The sequence below is a fragment of the Hyperolius riggenbachi genome, chromosome 6, assembly GCF_040937935.1.
Source record: "Hyperolius riggenbachi isolate aHypRig1 chromosome 6, aHypRig1.pri, whole genome shotgun sequence".
Taxonomy (NCBI): Eukaryota; Metazoa; Chordata; class Amphibia; order Anura; family Hyperoliidae; genus Hyperolius; species Hyperolius riggenbachi.
The window spans coordinates 33267615-33289048 of NC_090651.1; the positions used below are offsets into that span (position 1 = coordinate 33267615).

At 53.9% G+C, this 21434-nt stretch overlaps 1 protein-coding gene across 1 annotated transcript in view; it reads right to left on the minus strand.

Moving 5' to 3' along the window:
* The window catches only part of LOC137520765 (cytochrome P450 4B1-like), a 64523-nt gene that overhangs the window by 22325 nt on the left and 20764 nt on the right, over positions 1-21434 (minus strand). Inside the window, exons 7-8 of the mRNA XM_068239101.1 lie at positions 2899-3005; positions 772-962 (exon numbers count right to left, since the gene is read on the minus strand). Of these exons, the coding sequence (XP_068095202.1) occupies positions 772-962; positions 2899-3005 (298 nt within the window). The remainder of the gene's footprint in view (positions 1-771; positions 963-2898; positions 3006-21434) is intronic.

Below are 21434 nucleotides of genomic sequence, written 5' to 3' on the forward strand. Positions count from 1 at the left end.
AGATGCAAAACTATGCACTAAACCCTAATCAAATAAGTAAATTGAATGCAAACTGATGCACATGGATGCAGATAGTCATAAGTAGACTTAAATTTTTGTACAAGAGGCGATATTGGCAGCTCTTCCAAATACAGGCTGCACCCGAGTTGACCAGCTGCATAGATGTGCAGAGCCCACACACGGGCAGATTACACAACTTGCATTCAAAAGATGCAGCAAATGGAGGACATTAGCTTCCAAAACAGTTTGCGCACAGATTGTTAAGTACTAGACTCTACCATGGCGATGACGTGCTCTCAGGGAAGAGACCTAACCACTAGCTAAATCTAACCACTAGCTAACAGTTAAAACATAGTATGAACCTGAGGTTGCTAGCCATAAATGGTCTACTGTGGAAATGTAAGGTGTCTAGCCTTGCAGTGGAGTAGCTAAAGAGCTATGGGCCCCGATGCAAGTTTTACAATGGGGCCCCCCCAAGCACTCTATACATAACAATGTATATAACGCACCAAAACCTACCAATGGCAACTACAGTGTCAGAGGTGCAAGAAGGGGATGGGGAGCAGTTTGATAATGATTACTACTATTCAATGTATGTATAGAAGTGATTATTATGAGCACAGGACCAATAGAGAGCTAATAGTGTAGTTGAGGGAGGGCCCTTCGGGGCCCCTCTGGCCCAAGGGCTCCGATGCGGTCACAACCTCTGCACCCCCTATTGCTACGCCCCTGTAGCCTTGTGCATAGTGCATAAACAGAGACAATTCTCACCATTCTACAGTGTTCCGATCTCCCAGGACCTCTCTGATCTCCTCCCGGCATTTCTCCTGGTGTTCTGGGTATTTGGCCATACAGTATAATAACCAAGAGATCCCACTGGCCGTCGTGTCATGTCCCTCAAACATGAAGGTGTCCACCTCGGCTCGGAGGTCCTCATCAGACAGACCCTGACCGTTCTCATCCTAGGAATATAACACAGGCATTTCAAAAAGAAACAATTTGTTAGTGAACGAAAAGAACAGAGTTCAACCAAACAAAATGAACCAATTTTCTTCTATATGGCATGTTATTCTCACAGGACACCTATTACGCCTGGTGGCCTGGTGCATGTTAGTTTATCATACCGTGCAGAGATCACTAGTCCTCTGGACACTTATCGGAGTCACTTTGGGCCCATTCACACTGGAGCAATGCGCTAGTGTAATTAAAAGTATACGGCAGTGATCTCACTGTCGCGATCGCTGGCGATTTGTGGTAAATGTAAATGCGATGCATACAGCGCCTTTTCACGGTTTTGGAGTGATCACACTGAAATGTTAAAAAAAGCAACAATAGGATCACTTAAAAATCGCGAAAATGTCCAATAAAACATAAGCGTTAATCACAAAAAAATCCCCGTTACAAAACACTAACAATTTTGCCAGCGTTTTGCGATCCTCAGTGTAAATGGGCTCTTAGAGCACCTTTCCATGGTTATTGTTCCTATTCCAATCGCTTGCGATCTATTTGTGATGCAATTTTCTTCCAAGCACAATGGCCATCTGTGCAATCTCTGTGCAACTGAGCTATACTTTGTATAGAGCCACGGGAAAATGGCCTAGAAGTCGCACCACTGAGCCATTTTCCCATGCAATTCAGCAATAGACAAGATTTTCCCTTTTTTTTCCGGCGCAAAACGCAAATGTGACAGCAGGGGACACACTTGACTGTTTTTGTGCACATTTTCTGTATAGAAACTGATTTAAACTGAGAACTCGTGTTACTCATTAGGCCAGTTCACACTTTCCTGCGCGTTTTTCACACGCAGAAAAAAAAAATGACATCCTGCAGATCAATGACATTAACTATTGAGGAAAAAAAGTGCACGTATTTCTGCATACAAACGCACATGGTGCTTGATTACCTAAACCGTGATAACTCATATCATGGCCGTTTTCGTGCGATCGCAAATTTGCGCATAAAATTGAGAATTTTTGCATGCCTTTTTCATGCGAAAATTTGCGATTGTGTGCGCAAATTCATGATCACGCGCAAACGTGAAAACGGCCATGATGTGAGTTATCACGTCTTAGCGAATCAAGCCCTTGGTGTGCAAAAAATGCACGCAGAAAAATGTGCGCTGAAAACTGAAAGACAAGTGTGTCCCCTGCCAAATTCACCACAATTGTGCCATACACCCGACCATTCACAGCCCAATAGCAGCGTAATCGCAGTAGTGGAAATTGGGAAGAAACGTGATGGCATTACAGCAAGGTCACGATTGCAATTTCTTATTGGAAAAGGCCCGTAAAGGGATTGATTCACACTATGCCGGTAAATTTGCTGTGTACAGACAGTGCAAATAGCGTAATGTGCATTACCATAGCAACACATGCATTACTCAATTACTGCAGATAGCCCTAATTTCACATTCCTCCTAGGTTTAAACCGAATCTGAAGTCAGAACTTCCTCTTTTCTCTAAAAGATAAGCAACAGCATAATAACCTTTACAGAAAAACATTTCTTCCTTACAGCTTACAGAACTGACACAGATATTCTGCAGTGTGTTTACTTCCTGGTTTGATGGAAGCACAGAAAGGGTTAACCCACTGTGTTTAGATATTAGCTCTGAATTCGGCAGACAACTGGGAGTGCAAATTACACTGGCTCATTACTTGCTGAGAAGGAAGAATTAGACAGGCTGTTCGCTATAAACACACAAAGGATGGACACAGGGTGGATTTCTCTGTGTTTTCCATCTCTCCTGTGCAAGAGTTCAGGTCCACTTTAACACGGGTGGAAGCAATTTAATCTTTGATGACTCCAGTAGCTCTACTAGTGCTCTTTAGATGAAACTTTGCGTAACTAACCATTGCGGTCACTCTCATACATACAAAACTAATAAAAATAAACATTACCTTTGCAAAGAGAAGAATATCAAGAAAATCTAGGTGTCTCTTTTGACTAATTTTCTCCAATTCAGTTTCTTGCTTGAGGGATGCTTTCCTCTCTTTGATGACTTTATCTGGTTAGAAAATGTGAAATATTCATTACACTTCTATATCTAAACTAAAGATAGAGCAAGACTGATTTTCAGTAGGCAAAACAGATGTGTTGAGTGGACAGGCCAGTAGAAAAGTATTGGGTCAGTTGAGCAGGTTTGCTTGTCTGCTGTCTACTGATCTGGAAGCAAGTCCAGCAGTGGACGGACCTATTGTGAATCGACCCTGAGGCCTGGAACCCACTGAAATCCGCAAACGCAAAACGCAACCGCTAGCGTTTTGCATGAGCGGTTTGCAAGCGGATTCATGCGAGTTTTCGGTCGCGTTTTGCAACAGTGTATTTTTTTCCTCAGCGGTTGTGTAGCGTTTTGCGTTTCGCGTTTTTATCCTGATTGGTCCTGTGAATTATTTTTAATTTTGTTACAGTGTGCTGAACCGCAAAACGCTAGCAAAACCGCTCAGTTTAGGTTTTGCTGAGCGTTTCTGCTAGCGTTTCAATACTTTACATTGAAGCGCTAACGCTCCCAAAATGCTGCAGGTCCTGCGTTTGCGTTTCTGGGAAACGCAAACGCTCCTGTGGAAGTTGCCCCATCCATTAACATCAGCTGAGCGTTTTGGCAAAACGCTAGCGTATCGCAGCGCTGCCAAAATGCTCAAAAAAACGCTCTTGTGGGTTCCAGCCCTGAGGCTAGATCCACACTAGACACAGTTGCAGGACGGACACTGCAGTCCGGATCAGGGGAAGATTAGGGGAAGTACCCACCGTACTGCAAACTGATGAAAGTGCATCAGTTTTGCATCAGTTTCCGTTCAGTTTTTCCCTGACAGAAAACGTCTCCATCATTAGGAAGGAGTGGGAGGATTTTTTTGGGCCAATCATAAAGCTCAGGCTATCCGTTTTCACATCAGTTTTTTGCCTGTGGAGCTGGAGATGCGTTTTCTCATTGCTTTTCACTACCCCTGCGTGTATCCGTGGTCCTGATCCGTTGCGTGAAAATGCAGCAGATCCGGACCTTCCGTTCAGGTTTTGAAAACGGGTCCGTTTTTTACTTGGGTGAGGCTGGCTGCTATTTTGAACATTAGTATCCGGGACTCCGTTTTTCATCAGGTTTGAAAAACGCAGCCACGGATACGTTTCCGGACCTAGTGTGGACCAGATGCTGGATCCACACCATACAATTTTTTGGCAGATTTACTTGCCAGATTGTTTATTTCCAGCATGTTTGATCTGAGGATCGATCTTTTTTTTAGCCATTTTCTGATCGATTTCTGTGGAAATCAATTAGAAAATCGCTAAAAAAAACCGATCGATCCTCAGATCGGACATGCTGGAAATAATCGATCTGGCAGGTAAATCTGCCAGAAAAATTGTATGGTGTGGATCCAGCATAACAGTACAAAACATTGTGGTCGTGGCTTCCAAAGAAAAGTTTATAACGAGAAAAAAACACTCTCTATCTACAGTATAAAGCCCACCTTGCATTAGAGAGTTGTGGAGCCTGAGGTCTTGACCTTCTTTGAAGACAAGCTGGTTTCCTAGTTATAATAATAATTCTAATATTTATATAGCGCTTTTCTCCTGCCGGACTCAAAGTGCTTGCGAGACAGCTACTAGGGCGCGCTCAGCACGAGTAGTGCACATTCACTAGACGGGAGCAGTGTTAGGGAGTCTTGCCCTGCTGAATAGGTAGAGTCTGCCAAGATTTGAACCTTGGTCTCCTGTGCCAGAGCCCTTAACCATTATCCAGCCACACTCAATATCTACTGCCTTCTGAGTGATTTCCATCCCCCCCCCCTCCCCCGAAGTCATAGCTTGTGATCTACACATTTGTTCCAGGTGATTGATAGGTAGGGCTAGATTTACATCCGGGAGTCTATAGGCACATGAGTTCTGGTACCATCATGAACTCGGCCTTCCCTGAACCCGCTATCCTGCAAATCCTGACAAAAATCCAGGTCTGTCACACACCACTGCAATTGTGCTGGTTGCCCATCCATCACCTCTGCTGTCCCTCCTTCTTATTGACAGCTCAGAATCCCTTTACATTTTCAATGAAGGGTTTGTATTATTTATCTCATCCATATAACCTGCAGTTTTCTGTATAGAGAAAGTCTTTTGACCTGTGTGCTGAGGGGCTGTGTCTGACCTGTGTGCTGAGGGGCTGTGTCTGACCTGTGTGCTGAGGGGCTGTTTCTGACCTGTGTGCTGAGGGGCTGTTTCTGACCTGAGTGCTGAGGGGCTGTTTCTGACCTGGGTGCTGAGGGGCTGTTTCTGACCTGTGTGCTGAGGGGCTGTGTCAGACCTGTGTGCTGAGGGGCTGTTTCTGACCTGTGTGCTGAGGGGCTGTCTCTGACCTGTGTGCTGAGGGGCTGGGTCTGACCTGTGTGCTGAGGGGCTGGGTCTGACCTGTGTGCTGAGGGGCTGTGTCTGACCTGTGTGCTGAGGGGCTGTGTCAGACCTGTGTGCTGAGGGGCTGTTTCTGACCTGTGTGCTGAGGGGCTGTCTCTGACCTGTGTGCTGAGGGGCTGTCTCTGACCTGTGTGCTAAGGGGCTGGGTCTGACCTGTGTGCTGAGGGGCTGTGTCAGACCTGTGTGCTGAGGGGCTGTGTCTGACCTGTGTGCTGAGGGGCTGTGTCTGACCTGTGTGCTGAGGGGCTGTGTCTGACCTGTGTGCTGAGGGGCTGTGTCTGACCTGTGTGCTGAGGGGCTGTGTCTGACCTGTGTGCTGAGGGGCTGTGTCTGACCTGTGTGCTGAGGGGCTGTGTCTGACCTGTGTGCTGAGGGGCTGTTTCTGACCTGTGTGCTGAGGGGCTGTTTCTGACCTGGGTGCTGAGGGTCTGTTTCTGACCTGTGTGCTGAGGGGCTGTGTCTGACCTGTGTGCTGAGGGGCTGTGTCTGACCTGTGTGCTGAGGGGCTGTTTCTGACCTGTGTGCTGAGGGGCTGTTTCTGACCTGTGTGCTGAGGGGCTGTGTCTGACCTGTGTGCTGAGGGGCTGTGTCTGACCTGTGTGCTGAGGGGCTGTTTCTGACCTGTGTGCTGAGGGGCTGTTTCTGACCTGGGTGCTGAGGGTCTGTTTCTGACCTGTGTGCTGAGGGGCTGTGTCTGACCTGTGTGCTGAGGGGCTGTGTCTGACCTGTGTGCTGAGGGGCTGTTTCTGACCTGTGTGCTGAGGGGCTGTGTCTGACCTGTGTGCTGAGGGGCTGTGTCTGACCTGTGTGCTGAGGGGCTGTGTCTGACCTGTGTGCTGAGGGGCTGTGTCTGACCTGTGTGCTGAGGGGCTGTGTCTGACCTGTGTGCTGAGGGGCTGTTTCTGACCTGTGTGCTGAGGGGCTGTTTCTGACCTGGGTGCTGAGGGGCTGTTTCTGACCTGTGTGCTGAGGGGCTGTGTCTGACCTGTGTGCTGAGGGGCTGTGTCTGACCTGTGTGCTGAGGGGCTGTGTCTGACCTGTGTGCTGAGGGGCTGTTTCTGACCTGTGTGCTGAGGGGCTGTTTCTGACCTGTGTGCTGAGGGGCTGTTTCTGACCTGTGTGCTGAGGGGCTGGGTCTGACCTGTGTGCTGAGGGGCTGGGTCTGACCTGTGTGCTGAGGGGCTGGGTCTGACCTGTGTGCTGAGGGGCTGTGTCTGACCTGTGTGCTGAGGGGCTGTTTCTGACCTGTGTGCTGAGGGGCTGTTTCTGACCTGAGTGCTGAGGGGCTGTTTCTGACCTGGGTGCTGAGGGGCTGTTTCTGACCTGGGTGCTGAGGGGCTGTGTCTGACCTGTATGCTGAGGGGCTGTGTCTGACCTGTGTGCTGAGGGGCTGTTTCTGACCTGTGTGCTGAGGGGCTGTTTCTGACCTGTGTGCTGAGGGGCTGTGTCTGACCTGTGTGCTGAGGGGCTGGGTCTGACCTGTGTGCTGAGGGGCTGGGTCTGACCTGTGTGCTGAGGGGCTGTGTCTGACCTGTGTGCTGAGGGGCTGTGTCTGACCTGTGTGCTGAGGGGCTGTGTCTGACCTGTGTGCTGAGGGGCTGTGTCTGACCTGTGTGCTGAGGGGCTGTGTCTGACCTGTGTGCTGAGGGGCTGTGTCTGACCTGTGTGCTGAGGGGCTGTTTCTGACCTGTGTGCTGAGGGGCTGTTTCTGACCTGAGTGCTGAGGGGCTATTTCTGACCTGGGTGCTGAGGGGCCGTTTCTGACCTGTGTGCTGAGGGGCCGTGTCTGACCTGTGTGCTGAGCGGCCGTGTCTGACCTGTGTGCTGAGGGGCAGTGTCTGACCTGTGTGCTGAGGGGCTGTGTCTGACCTGTGTGCTGAGGGGCAGTGTCTGACCTGTGTGCTGAGGGGCTGTGTCTGACCTGTGTGCTGAGGGGCTGTGTCTGACCTGTGTGCTGAGGGGCTGGGTCTGACCTGTGTGCTGAGGGGCTGGGTCTGACCTGTGTGCTGAGGGGCTGTGTCTGACCTGTGTGCTGAGGGGCTGTGTCTGACCTGTGTGCTGAGGGGCTGTGTCTGACCTGTGTGCTGAGGGGCTGTGTCTGACCTGTGTGCTGAGGGGCTGTGTCTGACCTGTGTGCTGAGGGGCTGTGTCTGACCTGTGTGCTGAGGGGCAGTGTCTGACCTGTGTGCTGAGGGGCTGTGTCTGACCTGTGTGCTGAGGGGCTGTGTCTGACCTGTGTGCTGAGGGGCTGGGTCTGACCTGTGTGCTGAGGGGCTGGGTCTGACCTGTGTGCTGAGGGGCTGTGTCTGACCTGTGTGCTGAGGGGCTGTGTCTGACCTGTGTGCTGAGGGGCTGTGTCTGACCTGTGTGCTGAGGGGCTGTGTCTGACCTGTGTGCTGAGGGGCTGTGTCTGACCTGTGTGCTGAGGGGCTGTGTCTGACCTGTGTGCTGAGGGGCTGTTTCTGACCTGTGTGCTGAGGGGCTGTTTCTGACCTGAATGCTGAGGGGCTATTTCTGACCTGGGTGCTGAGGGGCCGTTTCTGACCTGTGTGCTGAGGGGCCGTGTCTGACCTGTGTGCTGAGCGGCCGTGTCTGACCTGTGTGCTGAGGGGCAGTGTCTGACCTGTGTGCTGAGGGGCTGTGTCTGACCTGTGTGCTGAGGGGCAGTGTCTGACCTGTGTGCTGAGGGGCTGTGTCTGACCTGTGTGCTGAGGGGCTGTGTCTGACCTGTGTGCTGAGGGGCTGTGTCAGACCTGTGTGCTGAGGGGCTGTTTCTGACCTTTGTGCTGAGGGCCTGTGTCAGACCTGTGTGTTGAGGGGCTGTGTCAGACCTGTGTGCTGAGGGGCTGTGTCAGACCTGTGTGCTGAGGGGCTGTGTCTGACCTGTGTGCTGAGGGGCTGTGTCTGACCTGTGTGCTGAGGGGCTGTGTCTGACCTGTGTGCTGAGGGGCTGTTTCTGACCTGTGTGCTGAGGGGCTGTTTCTGACCTGTGTGCTGAGGGGCTGTTTCTGACCTGTGTGCTGAGGGGCTGTGTCTGACCTGTGTGCTGAGGGGCTGGGTCTGACCTGTGTGCTGAGGGGCTGGGTCTGACCTGTGTGCTGAGGGGCTGTGTCTGACCTGTGTGCTGAGGGGCTGTGTCTGACCTGTGTGCTGAGGGGCTGTGTCTGACCTGTGTGCTGAGGGGCTGTGTCTGACCTGTGTGCTGAGGGGCTGTGTCTGACCTGTGTGCTGAGGGGCTGTGTCTGACCTGTGTGCTGAGGGGCTGTTTCTGACCTGTGTGCTGAGGGGCTGTTTCTGACCTGAGTGCTGAGGGGCCGTTTCTGACCTGGGTGCTGAGGGGCCGTTTCTGACCTGTTTGCTGAGGGGCCGTGTCTGACCTGTGTGCTGAGCGGCCGTGTCTGACCTGTGTGCTGAGGGGCAGTGTCTGACCTGTGTGCTGAGGGGCTGTGTCTGACCTGTGTGCTGAGGGGCAGTGTCTGACCTGTGTGCTGAGGGGCTGTGTCTGACCTGTGTGCTGAGGGGCTGTGTCTGACCTGTGTGCTGAGGGGCTGTGTCAGACCTGTGTGCTGAGGGGCTGTTTCTGACCTTTGTGCTGAGGGCCTGTGTCAGACCTGTGTGCTGAGGGGCTGTGTCAGACCTGTGTGCTGAGGGGCTGTGTCAGACCTGTGTGCTGAGGGGCTGTGTCTGACCTGTGTGCTGAGGGGCTGTGTCTGACCTGTGTGCTGAGGGGCTGTGTCTGACCTGTGTGCTGAGGGGCTGTTTCTGACCTGTGTGCTGAGGGGCTGTTTCTGACCTGTGTGCTGAGGGGCTGTTTCTGACCTGTGTGCTGAGGGGCTGTTTCTGACCTGTGTGCTGAGGGGCTGTTTCTGACCTGTGTGCTGTGGGGCTGTTTCTGACCTGTGTGCTGTGTCAGACCTGCGTGCTGATGGGCTGTTTCTGACCTGTGTGCTGTGTCAGACCTGTGTGCTGATGGGCTGTTTCTGACCTGTGTGCTGAGGGGCTGTGTCTGACCTGTGTGCTGAGGGGCTGTGTCTGACCTGTGTGCTGAGGGGCTGTGTCTGACCTGTGTGCTGAGGGGCTGTGTCAGACCTGTGTGCAGAGGGGCTGTGTCAGACCTGTGTGCTGAGGGGCTGTTTCTGACCTGTGTGCTGAGGGGCTGTGTCTGACCTGTGTGCTGAGGGGCTGTGTCTGACCTGTGTGCTGAGGGGCTGTGTCTGACCTGTGTGCTGAGGGGCTGTGTCTGACCTGTGTGCTGAGGGGCTGTGTCTGACCTGTGTGCTGAGGGGCTGTGTCTGACCTGTGTGCTGAGGGGCTGTGTCTGACCTGTGTGCTGAGGGGCTGTTTCTGACCTGTGTGCTGAGGGGCTGTTTCTGACCTGGGTGCTGAGGGTCTGTTTCTGACCTGTGTGCTGAGGGGCTGTGTCTGACCTGTGTGCTGAGGGGCTGTGTCTGACCTGTGTGCTGAGGGGCTGTTTCTGACCTGTGTGCTGAGGGGCTGTTTCTGACCTGTGTGCTGAGGGGCTGTGTCTGACCTGTGTGCTGAGGGGCTGTGTCTGACCTGTGTGCTGAGGGGCTGTTTCTGACCTGTGTGCTGAGGGGCTGTTTCTGACCTGGGTGCTGAGGGTCTGTTTCTGACCTGTGTGCTGAGGGGCTGTGTCTGACCTGTGTGCTGAGGGGCTGTGTCTGACCTGTGTGCTGAGGGGCTGTTTCTGACCTGTGTGCTGAGGGGCTGTGTCTGACCTGTGTGCTGAGGGGCTGTGTCTGACCTGTGTGCTGAGGGGCTGTGTCTGACCTGTGTGCTGAGGGGCTGTGTCTGACCTGTGTGCTGAGGGGCTGTGTCTGACCTGTGTGCTGAGGGGCTGTTTCTGACCTGTGTGCTGAGGGGCTGTTTCTGACCTGGGTGCTGAGGGGCTGTTTCTGACCTGTGTGCTGAGGGGCTGTGTCTGACCTGTGTGCTGAGGGGCTGTGTCTGACCTGTGTGCTGAGGGGCTGTGTCTGACCTGTGTGCTGAGGGGCTGTTTCTGACCTGTGTGCTGAGGGGCTGTTTCTGACCTGTGTGCTGAGGGGCTGTTTCTGACCTGTGTGCTGAGGGGCTGTTTCTGACCTGTGTGCTGAGGGGCTGTTTCTGACCTGTGTGCTGAGGGGCTGGGTCTGACCTGTGTGCTGAGGGGCTGGGTCTGACCTGTGTGCTGAGGGGCTGGGTCTGACCTGTGTGCTGAGGGGCTGTGTCTGACCTGTGTGCTGAGGGGCTGTTTCTGACCTGTGTGCTGAGGGGCTGTTTCTGACCTGAGTGCTGAGGGGCTGTTTCTGACCTGGGTGCTGAGGGGCTGTTTCTGACCTGGGTGCTGAGGGGCTGTGTCTGACCTGTATGCTGAGGGGCTGTGTCTGACCTGTGTGCTGAGGGGCTGTTTCTGACCTGTGTGCTGAGGGGCTGTTTCTGACCTGTGTGCTGAGGGGCTGTGTCTGACCTGTGTGCTGAGGGGCTGGGTCTGACCTGTGTGCTGAGGGGCTGGGTCTGACCTGTGTGCTGAGGGGCTGTGTCTGACCTGTGTGCTGAGGGGCTGTGTCTGACCTGTGTGCTGAGGGGCTGTGTCTGACCTGTGTGCTGAGGGGCTGTGTCTGACCTGTGTGCTGAGGGGCTGTGTCTGACCTGTGTGCTGAGGGGCTGTTTCTGACCTGTGTGCTGAGGGGCTGTTTCTGACCTGAGTGCTGAGGGGCCGTTTCTGACCTGGGTGCTGAGGGGCCGTTTCTGACCTGTGTGCTGAGGGGCCGTGTCTGACCTGTGTGCTGAGCGGCCGTGTCTGACCTGTGTGCTGAGGGGCAGTGTCTGACCTGTGTGCTGAGGGGCTGTGTCTGACCTGTGTGCTGAGGGGCAGTGTCTGACCTGTGTGCTGAGGGGCTGTGTCTGACCTGTGTGCTGAGGGGCTGTGTCTGACCTGTGTGCTGAGGGGCTGGGTCTGACCTGTGTGCTGAGGGGCTGGGTCTGACCTGTGTGCTGAGGGGCTGTGTCTGACCTGTGTGCTGAGGGGCTGTGTCTGACCTGTGTGCTGAGGGGCTGTGTCTGACCTGTGTGCTGAGGGGCTGTGTCTGACCTGTGTGCTGAGGGGCTGTGTCTGACCTGTGTGCTGAGGGGCTGTGTCTGACCTGTGTGCTGAGGGGCTGTTTCTGACCTGTGTGCTGAGGGGCTGTTTCTGACCTGAGTGCTGAGGGGCTATTTCTGACCTGGGTGCTGAGGGGCCGTTTCTGACCTGTGTGCTGAGGGGCCGTGTCTGACCTGTGTGCTGAGCGGCCGTGTCTGACCTGTGTGCTGAGGGGCAGTGTCTGACCTGTGTGCTGAGGGGCTGTGTCTGACCTGTGTGCTGAGGGGCAGTGTCTGACCTGTGTGCTGAGGGGCTGTGTCTGACCTGTGTGCTGAGGGGCCGTGTCTGACCTGTGTGCTGAGGGGCTGTGTCAGACCTGTGTGCTGAGGGGCTGTTTCTGACCTTTGTGCTGAGGGCCTGTGTCAGACCTGTGTGTTGAGGGGCTGTGTCAGACCTGTGTGCTGAGGGGCTGTGTCAGACCTGTGTGCTGAGGGGCTGTGTCTGACCTGTGTGCTGAGGGGCTGTGTCTGACCTGTGTGCTGAGGGGCTGTGTCTGACCTGTGTGCTGAGGGGCTGTTTCTGACCTGTGTGCTGAGGGGCTGTTTCTGACCTGTGTGCTGAGGGGCTGTTTCTGACCTGTGTGCTGAGGGGCTGTGTCTGACCTGTGTGCTGAGGGGCTGGGTCTGACCTGTGTGCTGAGGGGCTGGGTCTGACCTGTGTGCTGAGGGGCTGTGTCTGACCTGTGTGCTGAGGGGCTGTGTCTGACCTGTGTGCTGAGGGGCTGTGTCTGACCTGTGTGCTGAGGGGCTGTGTCTGACCTGTGTGCTGAGGGGCTGTGTCTGACCTGTGTGCTGAGGGGCTGTGTCTGACCTGTGTGCTGAGGGGCTGTTTCTGACCTGTGTGCTGAGGGGCTGTTTCTGACCTGAGTGCTGAGGGGCTGTTTCTGACCTGGGTGCTGAGGGGCCGTTTCTGACCTGTTTGCTGAGGGGCCGTGTCTGACCTGTGTGCTGAGCGGCCGTGTCTGACCTGTGTGCTGAGGGGCAGTGTCTGACCTGTGTGCTGAGGGGCTGTGTCTGACCTGTGTGCTGAGGGGCAGTGTCTGACCTGTGTGCTGAGGGGCTGTGTCTGACCTGTGTGCTGAGGGGCTGTGTCTGACCTGTGTGCTGAGGGGCTGTGTCAGACCTGTGTGCTGAGGGGCTGTTTCTGACCTTTGTGCTGAGGGCCTGTGTCAGACCTGTGTGCTGAGGGGCTGTGTCAGACCTGTGTGCTGAGGGGCTGTGTCAGACCTGTGTGCTGAGGGGCTGTGTCTGACCTGTGTGCTGAGGGGCTGTGTCTGACCTGTGTGCTGAGGGGCTGTGTCTGACCTGTGTGCTGAGGGGCTGTTTCTGACCTGTGTGCTGAGGGGCTGTTTCTGACCTGTGTGCTGAGGGGCTGTTTCTGACCTGTGTGCTGAGGGGCTGTTTCTGACCTGTGTGCTGAGGGGCTGTTTCTGACCTGTGTGCTGTGGGGCTGTTTCTGACCTGTGTGCTGTGTCAGACCTGCGTGCTGATGGGCTGTTTCTGACCTGTGTGCTGTGTCAGACCTGTGTGCTGATGGGCTGTTTCTGACCTGTGTGCTGAGGGGCTGTGTCTGACCTGTGTGCTGAGGGGCTGTGTCTGACCTGTGTGCTGAGGGGCTGTGTCTGACCTGTGTGCTGAGGGGCTGTGTCAGACCTGTGTGCAGAGGGGCTGTGTCAGACCTGTGTGCTGAGGGGCTGTTTCTGACCTGTGTGCTGAGGGGCCGTGTCTGACCTGTGTGCTGAGGGGCCGTGTCTGACCTGTGTGCTGAGCGGCTGTGTCAGACCTGTGTGCTGAGGGGCTGTGTCTGACCTGTGTGCTGAGGGGCTGTTTCTGACCTGTGTGCTGAGGGGCTGTTTCTGACCTATGTGCTGTGTCTGACCTGTGTGCTGAGGGGCTGTTTCTGACCTGTGTGCTGAGCGGCTGTGTCTGACCTGTGTGCTGAGCGGCTGTGTCTGACCTGTGTGCTGAGGGGATGTGTCTGACCTGTGTGCTGAGGGGCTGTGTCTGACCTGTGTGCTGAGGGGCTGTGTCTGACCTGTGTGCTGAGGGGCTGTTTCTGACCTGTGTGCTGAGGGGCTGTTTCTGACCTGTGTGCTGAGGGGCTGTTTCTGACCTGTGTGCTGAGGGGCTGTTTCTGACCTGTGTGCTGTGGGGCTGTTTCTGACCTGTGTGCTGTGTCAGACCTGCGTGCTGATGGGCTGTTTCTGACCTGTGTGCTGTGTCAGACCTGTGTGCTGATGGGCTGTTTCTGACCTGTGTGCTGAGGGGCTGTGTCTGACCTGTGTGCTGAGGGGCTGTGTCTGACCTGTGTGCTGAGGGGCTGTGTCAGACCTGTGTGCAGAGGGGCTGTGTCAGACCTGTGTGCTGAGGGGCTGTTTCTGACCTGTGTGCTGAGGGGCCGTGTCTGACCTGTGTGCTGAGCGGCTGTGTCTGACCTGTGTGCTGAGCGGCTGTGTCTGACCTGTGTGCTGAGCGGCTGTGTCAGACCTGTGTGCTGAGGGGCTGTGTCTGACCTGTGTGCTGAGGGGCTGTTTCTGACCTGTGTGCTGAGGGGCTGTTTCTGACCTATGTGCTGTGTCTGACCTGTGTGCTGAGGGGCTGTTTCTGACCTGTGTGCTGAGGGGCTGTTTCTGACCTGTGTGCTGAGCGGCTGTGTCTGACCTGTGTGCTGAGGGGCTGTTTCTGACCTGTGTGCTGAGGGGCTGTTTCTGACCTGGGTGCTGAGGGGCTGTTTCTGACCTGTGTGCTGAGGGGCTGTGTCTGACCTGTGTGCTGAGGGGCTGTGTCTGACCTGTGTGCTGAGGGGCTGTGTCTGACCTGTGTGCTGAGTAGTGTTGGGCGAACAGTGTTCGCCACTGTTCGGGTTCTGCAGAACATCACCCTGTTCGGGTGATGTTCGAGTTCGGCCGAACACCTGACGGTGCTCGGCCAAACCGTTCGGCCATATGGCCGAACTAAGAGCGCATGGCCGAACGTTCCCCGAACGTTCGGCTAGCGCTGTGATTGGCCGAACGGGTCACGTGGTTCGGACCCGAACGCGCTCTGATTGGCCGAACTGTCACGTGGTTCGGGTAAATAAATACCCGAACCACGTCATATCTCCGCCATTTGTCTGTGGGTTTAGCTTTGGGTAGGCAGGCAGGGTAGTTCGCGCTCCAGCCACGCTAGCCAGGGTCCCCCCTGTCATTGTGTCACTGCTGGGAACAGTAGTACACCGCTTGCTCAGCCACACTATATAGCATTCTGTTTACTGCCACTCTGTGTACCTCGCTCAGCCACACTATATAGCATTCTGTTTACTGCCACTCTGTGTCTGCTGGGAATAGTAGTACACCGCTTGCTCAGCCACACTATATAGCATTCTGTTTACTGCCACTCTGTGTACCTCGCTCAGCCACACTATATAGCATTCTGTTTACTGCCACTCTGTGTCTGCTGGGAATAGTGGTACACCGCTCGCTCAGCCACACTATATAGCATTCTGTTCACTGTTCTGTGTCTGCTGGGAATAGTGGTACACCGCTCGCTCAGCCACACTATATAGCATTCTGTTTACTGTTCTGTGTCTGCTGGGAATAGTGGTACACCGCTCGCTCATCCACACTATATAGCATTCTGTTCACTGTTCTGTGTCTGCTGGGAATAGTGGTACACCGCTCGCTCAGCCACACTATATAGCATTCTGTTCACTGTTCTGTGTCTGCTGGGAATAGTGGTACACCGCTCGCTCAGCCACACTATATAGCATTCTGTTCACTGTTCTGTGTCTGCTGGGAATAGTGGTACACCGCTCGCTCAGCCACACTATATAGCATTCTGTTTACTGTTCTGTGTCTGCTGGGAATAGTGGTACACCGCTCGCTCAGCCACACTATATAGCATTCTGTTTACTGTTCTGTGTCTGCTGGGAATAGTGGTACACCGCTCGCTCAGCCACACTATATAGCATTCTGTTTACTGTTCTGTGTCTGCTGGGAACAGTAGTACACCGCTCGCTCAGCCAGAGTATATAGCATTGTGTTTACTGCCACTCTGTGTACACCGCTCAGCCAGACTATATACCATTGTTTACTGACACTCTGTGTACACCGCTCAGCCAGACTATATACCATTGTTTACTGACACTCTGTGTACACCGCTCAGCCAGACTATATACCATTGTTTACTGACACTCTGTGTACACCGCTCAGCCAGACTATATACCATTGTTTACTGCCACTCTGATTCTGCTGGGAACAGTAGTACACCGCTCGCTCAGCCAGACTATATACCATTGTTTACTGACACTATATAGCAGACTATATAGCATTGTGTGTACACCGCTCAGCCAGACTATATACCATTGTTTACTGACACTCTGTGTACACCGCTCAGCCAGACTATATACCATTGTTTACTGCCACTCTGATTCTGCTGGGAACAGTAGTACACCGCTCGCTTAGCCAGACTATATACCATTGTTTACTGACACTATATAGCAGACTATATAGCATTGTGTGTACACCGCTCAGCCAGACTATATACCATTGTTTACTGACACTCTGTGTACACCGCTCAGCCAGACTATATACCATTGTTTACTGCCACTCTGATTCTGCTGGGAACAGTAGTACACCGCTCGCTCAGCCAGACTATATACCATTGTTTACTGACACTCTGTGTACACCGCTCAGCCAGACTATATACCATTGTTTACTGCCACTCTGATTCTGCTGGGAACAGTAGTACACCGCTCGCTCAGCCAGACTATATAGCATTGTGTTTACTGCCACTCTGTGTACACCGCTCAGCCACACTATATAGCATTGCGTACTCTGCCAGTCAGTGTGTATATTGCTGGGATCAGTAATACTCCACTCACCGTCAACCACTATATGAGCTCAACATGAGTTCCCCAGAGACCTCCGCTGTGAGCAGCACTCCCAACAACAGCAACAGCCAACGCCCCACGCAAGCTATAACATCCACCCCAGCAGCCAGTGGTCAGCAGCAGCCCTCCCCGGAGGAGAACGTTGTGTCCATCAGTCCGTCGCCAGAGCGATTAATGAGGGCTGCCATTGAGGAGATGATGGGGCCTGATGTGGAGGAGGAGGTCTGGCTCAGGCCAGCATCCCAAGTTAATGTTGAGGACGATGAGGGGTCTGTGTCTGGGGATGTTGGGGTGGCAGAGGTGGTGGGTGGGTCAGACTCAGGAGAAGAGTTGTATGATGAGGATGATGATCGGGACCATCTGTATGTGCCTCAGAGTCCGACCCCGGAAAACATGTTGTATCGTGTGTTTAGGTACTAAAATCTGCGTTCCCTCCCAGTAGTGTTGGGCGAACAGTGTTTGCCACTGTTCGGGTTCTGCAGAACATCACCCTGTTCGGGGTGACTATATAGCAGACTATATAGCATTGTGTTTAATGCCACTCTGTGTACACGGCTCAGCCACACTATATAGCATTGTGTTTACTTCCACTCTGTGTCTGCTGGGAACAGTAGTACACCGCTCACCCGCCACTGTATAGCATTGTGCTCTGTGTCACTGCTGACAATAGTGGTACACCGCTCACCCACCACTGTATAGCATTTCTGTACTGCCACTGTACTGCTGCCAGTCAGCGTGTACTTTAAGGATAAGTGAAATGAGGAAGAAATCCGGTGAAAGAGGGAGGGGCAAGGGAAGAGGTGTTTCCCCTGACGGTTCACGTACAGGCCACAGGGGAGCACCCAAGAAAACCCACTCAATACTGCCCATGTTGTCCAGGACAACAACCCTCACAGATCCAAAAGAACAGGACCAGATAATTACTTGGATGACCTCTCAAGCGTCCAGCAGTGGGTTAAGCAGCACCAGCACATCACGCACGAGGTCCGAGTCCTCAGCCAGTTAAAGTCTGGGCTTTCTTTGAAGACTGCACTGAGGATGTTACCATGGCGATTTGCAAGGTGTGCAAGACCCGCCTGAGCAGGGGGAAAAGTATTAACAACCTCTCCACCACCAGCATGAGCCGCCACATTCTATCCAAACATCCCACTCTGTGGGCAAACGCGGCAGGACAGGGTACCACCAGCAACACTGCCTCCCTTGGGTTCACCAGACTCACCACCAGACCCGCCTCAGCAGCAGCAGTAGCCCAGCCATTGCGTGGTTCACAACATTCACAAACATCAGACGATGCTGACACTGTCACTTTCCGGACTAGTGCTCTTGAGGTCTCCCAGTGTTCATCAAACACAACAACCAACAGCCCTTCGGTGTGCAGCGCTACGGTTGAGTTGTCTGTCTCTGAGATGTTTGAGCACAAGAGGAAATTGCCAGCAAATGACCCCCGGGCCGTGGCAGTAACAGCCAGCCAGCATAGCCAAGCTTCTGGCCTGCGAAATGCTGCCATATCGAGTGGTGGAGACAAACAGCTTCAAGGGCATGATGTCAGTGGCCATCCCACGTTACGTGGTTCCCAGCCGCTACCACTTTGCGCGCTCTGCAGTGCCTGAGTTGCATGAGCACGTGGTCAGCTAAATAACCCGAAGCTTGAAGAATGCCGTTGCCTGCAAGGTTCACCTCACCACTGACACCTGGACGAGTGCGTTCGGCCAGGGTCGATACATCTCCCTTACCGCGCACTGGGTGAACCTTGTGGAGCCTGGCAGCGATTCCTCACCTGCTACGGCGCGGGTGTTGCCCACGCCGCAAACAGCTGGATAACAACAGCAGCACCTACCTCTCTGACTCCTTCTCCTCCAACGCATCTCAAAGCTGTACCTCATCCGGAAATGCTAACCCAGCACCAGCAGCAGTAGGATCGTGGAAGCAGTGCAGCACAGCTGTTGGCATGCGTCAGCAAGCGTTGCTGAAGCTGATCTGCCTTGGGGATAAGCAGCACACAGGGGAGGAAATTTGGAGGGGAATAAAGGAACAGACGGATTTGTGGCTGGCACCGCTGGACCTGAAACCGGGCATGAAGCTAGACACCTGGCACGAACTGGCAATGTACGCAATAGAGGTGCTGGCTTGCCCGGCAGCCAGCGTTATGTCGGAACGCTGTTTCAGTGCTGCCGGAGGCATCATCACAGATCGGCGTATCCGCCTCTCCACAGAAAATGCAGACCGTCTGACTCAAATTAAAATGAATCAATCCTGGATTGGAAACGACTACGCAACACTCCTGGACCCCAACCAAGTAACATGACCGATGAACATCTGGGATGGTTTAGCGTTTCCGGTCCCTGTTTATTGAACCTCTCATCTGTATTACATTTATGACTGCATGGCGGCAAAAAGCATTGCTGCTATATCCGCACGCTTTTTGTCCTCATGCAAGGCCTGGGTTGTTGTGTCTCACAAAGCGTGGCCTTCTCCTCCTGCGCCTCCTCCTGTTCCATCACGTGTGCTGCTGCTGCTGCTGCTGGGTTACCGTTGCCGGTCCCTGTTTATGGAACCTCTTATCTTTATTACATTTATGACTACATGGCGGTACAAAGCATGCTATCCGCACGCTTTTTGTCCTCATGCAAGGCCTGGGTTGTTGTGTCTCACAAAGCGTGGCCTTCTCCTCCTGCGCCTCCTCCTGTTCCATCACGTGTGCTGCTGCTGCTGCTGGGTTAGCGTTGCCGCGTGGTCCCTGTTTATTGAACCTCTTATCTTTATTACATTTATGACTACATGGCGGTACAAAGCATGCTATCCGCACGCTTTTTGTCCTCATGCAAGGCCTGGGTTGTTGTGTCTCACAAAGCGTGGCCTTCTCCTCCTGCGCCTCCTCCTGTTCCATCACGTGTGCTGCTGCTGCTGCTGGGTTAGCGTTGCCGCGTGGTCCCTGTTTATTGAACCTCTTATCTTTATTACATTTATGACTACATGGCGGTACAAAGCATGCTATCCGCACGCTTTTTGTCCTCATGCAAGGCCTGGGTTGTTGTGTCTCACAAAGCGTGGCCTTCTCCTCCTGCGCCTCCTCCTGTTCCATCACGTGTGCTGCTGCTGCTGCTGCTGCTGGGTTAGCGTTGCCGCGTGGTCCCTGTTTATTGAACCTCTTATCTTTATTACATTTATGACTACATGGCGGTACAAAGCATGCTATCCGCACGCTTTTTGTCCTCATGCAAGGCCTGGGTTGTTGTGTCTCACAAAGCGTGGCCTTCTCCTCCTGCGCCTCCTCCTGTTCCATCACGTGTGCTGCTGCTGGGTTAGCGTTGCCGCGTGGTCCCTGTTTATTGAACCACTTATCTTTATTACATTTATGACTGCATGGTGGTACAAAGCATGCTATCCGCACGCTTCTTGTCCTCATGCAAGGCCTGGGTTGTTGTGTCTCAAAGCGTGGCCTTCTCCTCCTGCGCCACCCTCCTCCTGTTCCATCACGTGTGCTGCTGCTGGATTAGCATTACCGGTCCCTTTTCCTGGAACCTCTTATATGTATTACATTTATGACTGCATGCCGACAAAAAGCATGTTACCTGTGCAAAGAAAACAGACATTTCCCGCATTTAAAAGACAGTTTTCCCTTTGAAACTTTAAAATCGATTTTCTCAAAAACTATAAGCTCTTTTTGCTAAATTTTTTTTCCTCTTGTACCCACTCCCAAGGTGCACATACCCTGTAAATTTGGGGTATGTAGCATGTAAGGAGGCTTTACAAACCACAAAAGTTCGGGTCCCCATTGACTTCCATTATGTTCGGAGTTCGGGTCGAACACCCGAACATCGCGGCCATGTTCGGCCTGTTCGGCCCGAACCCGAACATCTAGATGTTCGCCCAACACTAGTGCTGAGGGGCTGTTTCTGACCTGTGTGCTGAGGGGCTGTTTCTGACCTGTGTGCTGAGGGGCTGTTTCTGACCTGTGTGCTGAGGGGCTGTTTCTGACCTGTGTGCTGAGGGGCTGGGTCTGACCTGTGTGCTGAGGGGCTGGGTCTGACCTGTGTGCTGAGGGGCTGGGTCTGACCTGTGTGCTGAGGGGCTGTGTCTGACCTGTGTGCTGAGGGGCTGTTTCTGACCTGTGTGCTGAGGGGCTGTTTCTGACCTGAGTGCTGAGGGGCTGTTTCTGACCTGGGTGCTGAGGGGCTGTTTCTGACCTGGGTGCTGAGGGGCTGTGTCTGACCTGTATGCTGAGGGGCTGTGTCTGACCTGTGTGCTGAGGGGCTGTTTCTGACCTGTGTGCTGAGGGGCTGTTTCTGACCTGTGTGCTGAGGGGCTGTGTCTGACCTGTGTGCTGAGGGGCTGTGTCTGACCTGTGTGCTGAGGGGCTGTGTCTGACCTGTGTGCTGAGGGGCTGGGTCTGACCTGTGTGCTGAGGGGCTGGGTCTGACCTGTGTGCTGAGGGGCTGTGTCTGACCTGTGTGCTGAGGGGCTGTGTCTGACCTGTGTGCTGAGGGGCTGTGTCTGACCTGTGTGCTGAGGGGCTGTGTCTGACCTGTGTGCTGAGGGGCTGTGTCTGACCTGTGTGCTGAGGGGCTGTGTCTGACCTGTGTGCTGAGGGGCTGTTTCTGACCTGTGTGCTGAGGGGCTGTTTCTGACCTGAGTGCTGAGGGGCTGTTTCTGACCTGGGTGCTGAGGGGCCGTTTCTGACCTGTGTGCTGAGGGGCCGTGTCTGACCTGTGTGCTGAGCGGCCGTGTCTGACCTGTGTGCTGAGGGGCAGTGTCTGACCTGTGTGCTGAGTGGCTGTGTCTGACCTGTGTGCTGAGGGGCAGTGTCTGACCTGTGTGCTGAGGGGCTGTGTCTGACCTGTGTGCTGAGGGGCTGTGTCTGACCTGTGTGCTGAGGGGCTGTGTCAGACCTGTGTGCTGAGGGGCTGTTTCTGACCTTTGTGCTGAGGGCCTGTGTCAGACCTGTGTGTTGAGGGGCTGTGTCTGACCTGTGTGCTGAGGGGCTGTTTCTGACCTGTGTGCTGAGGGGCTGTTTCTGACCTGTGTGCTGAGGGG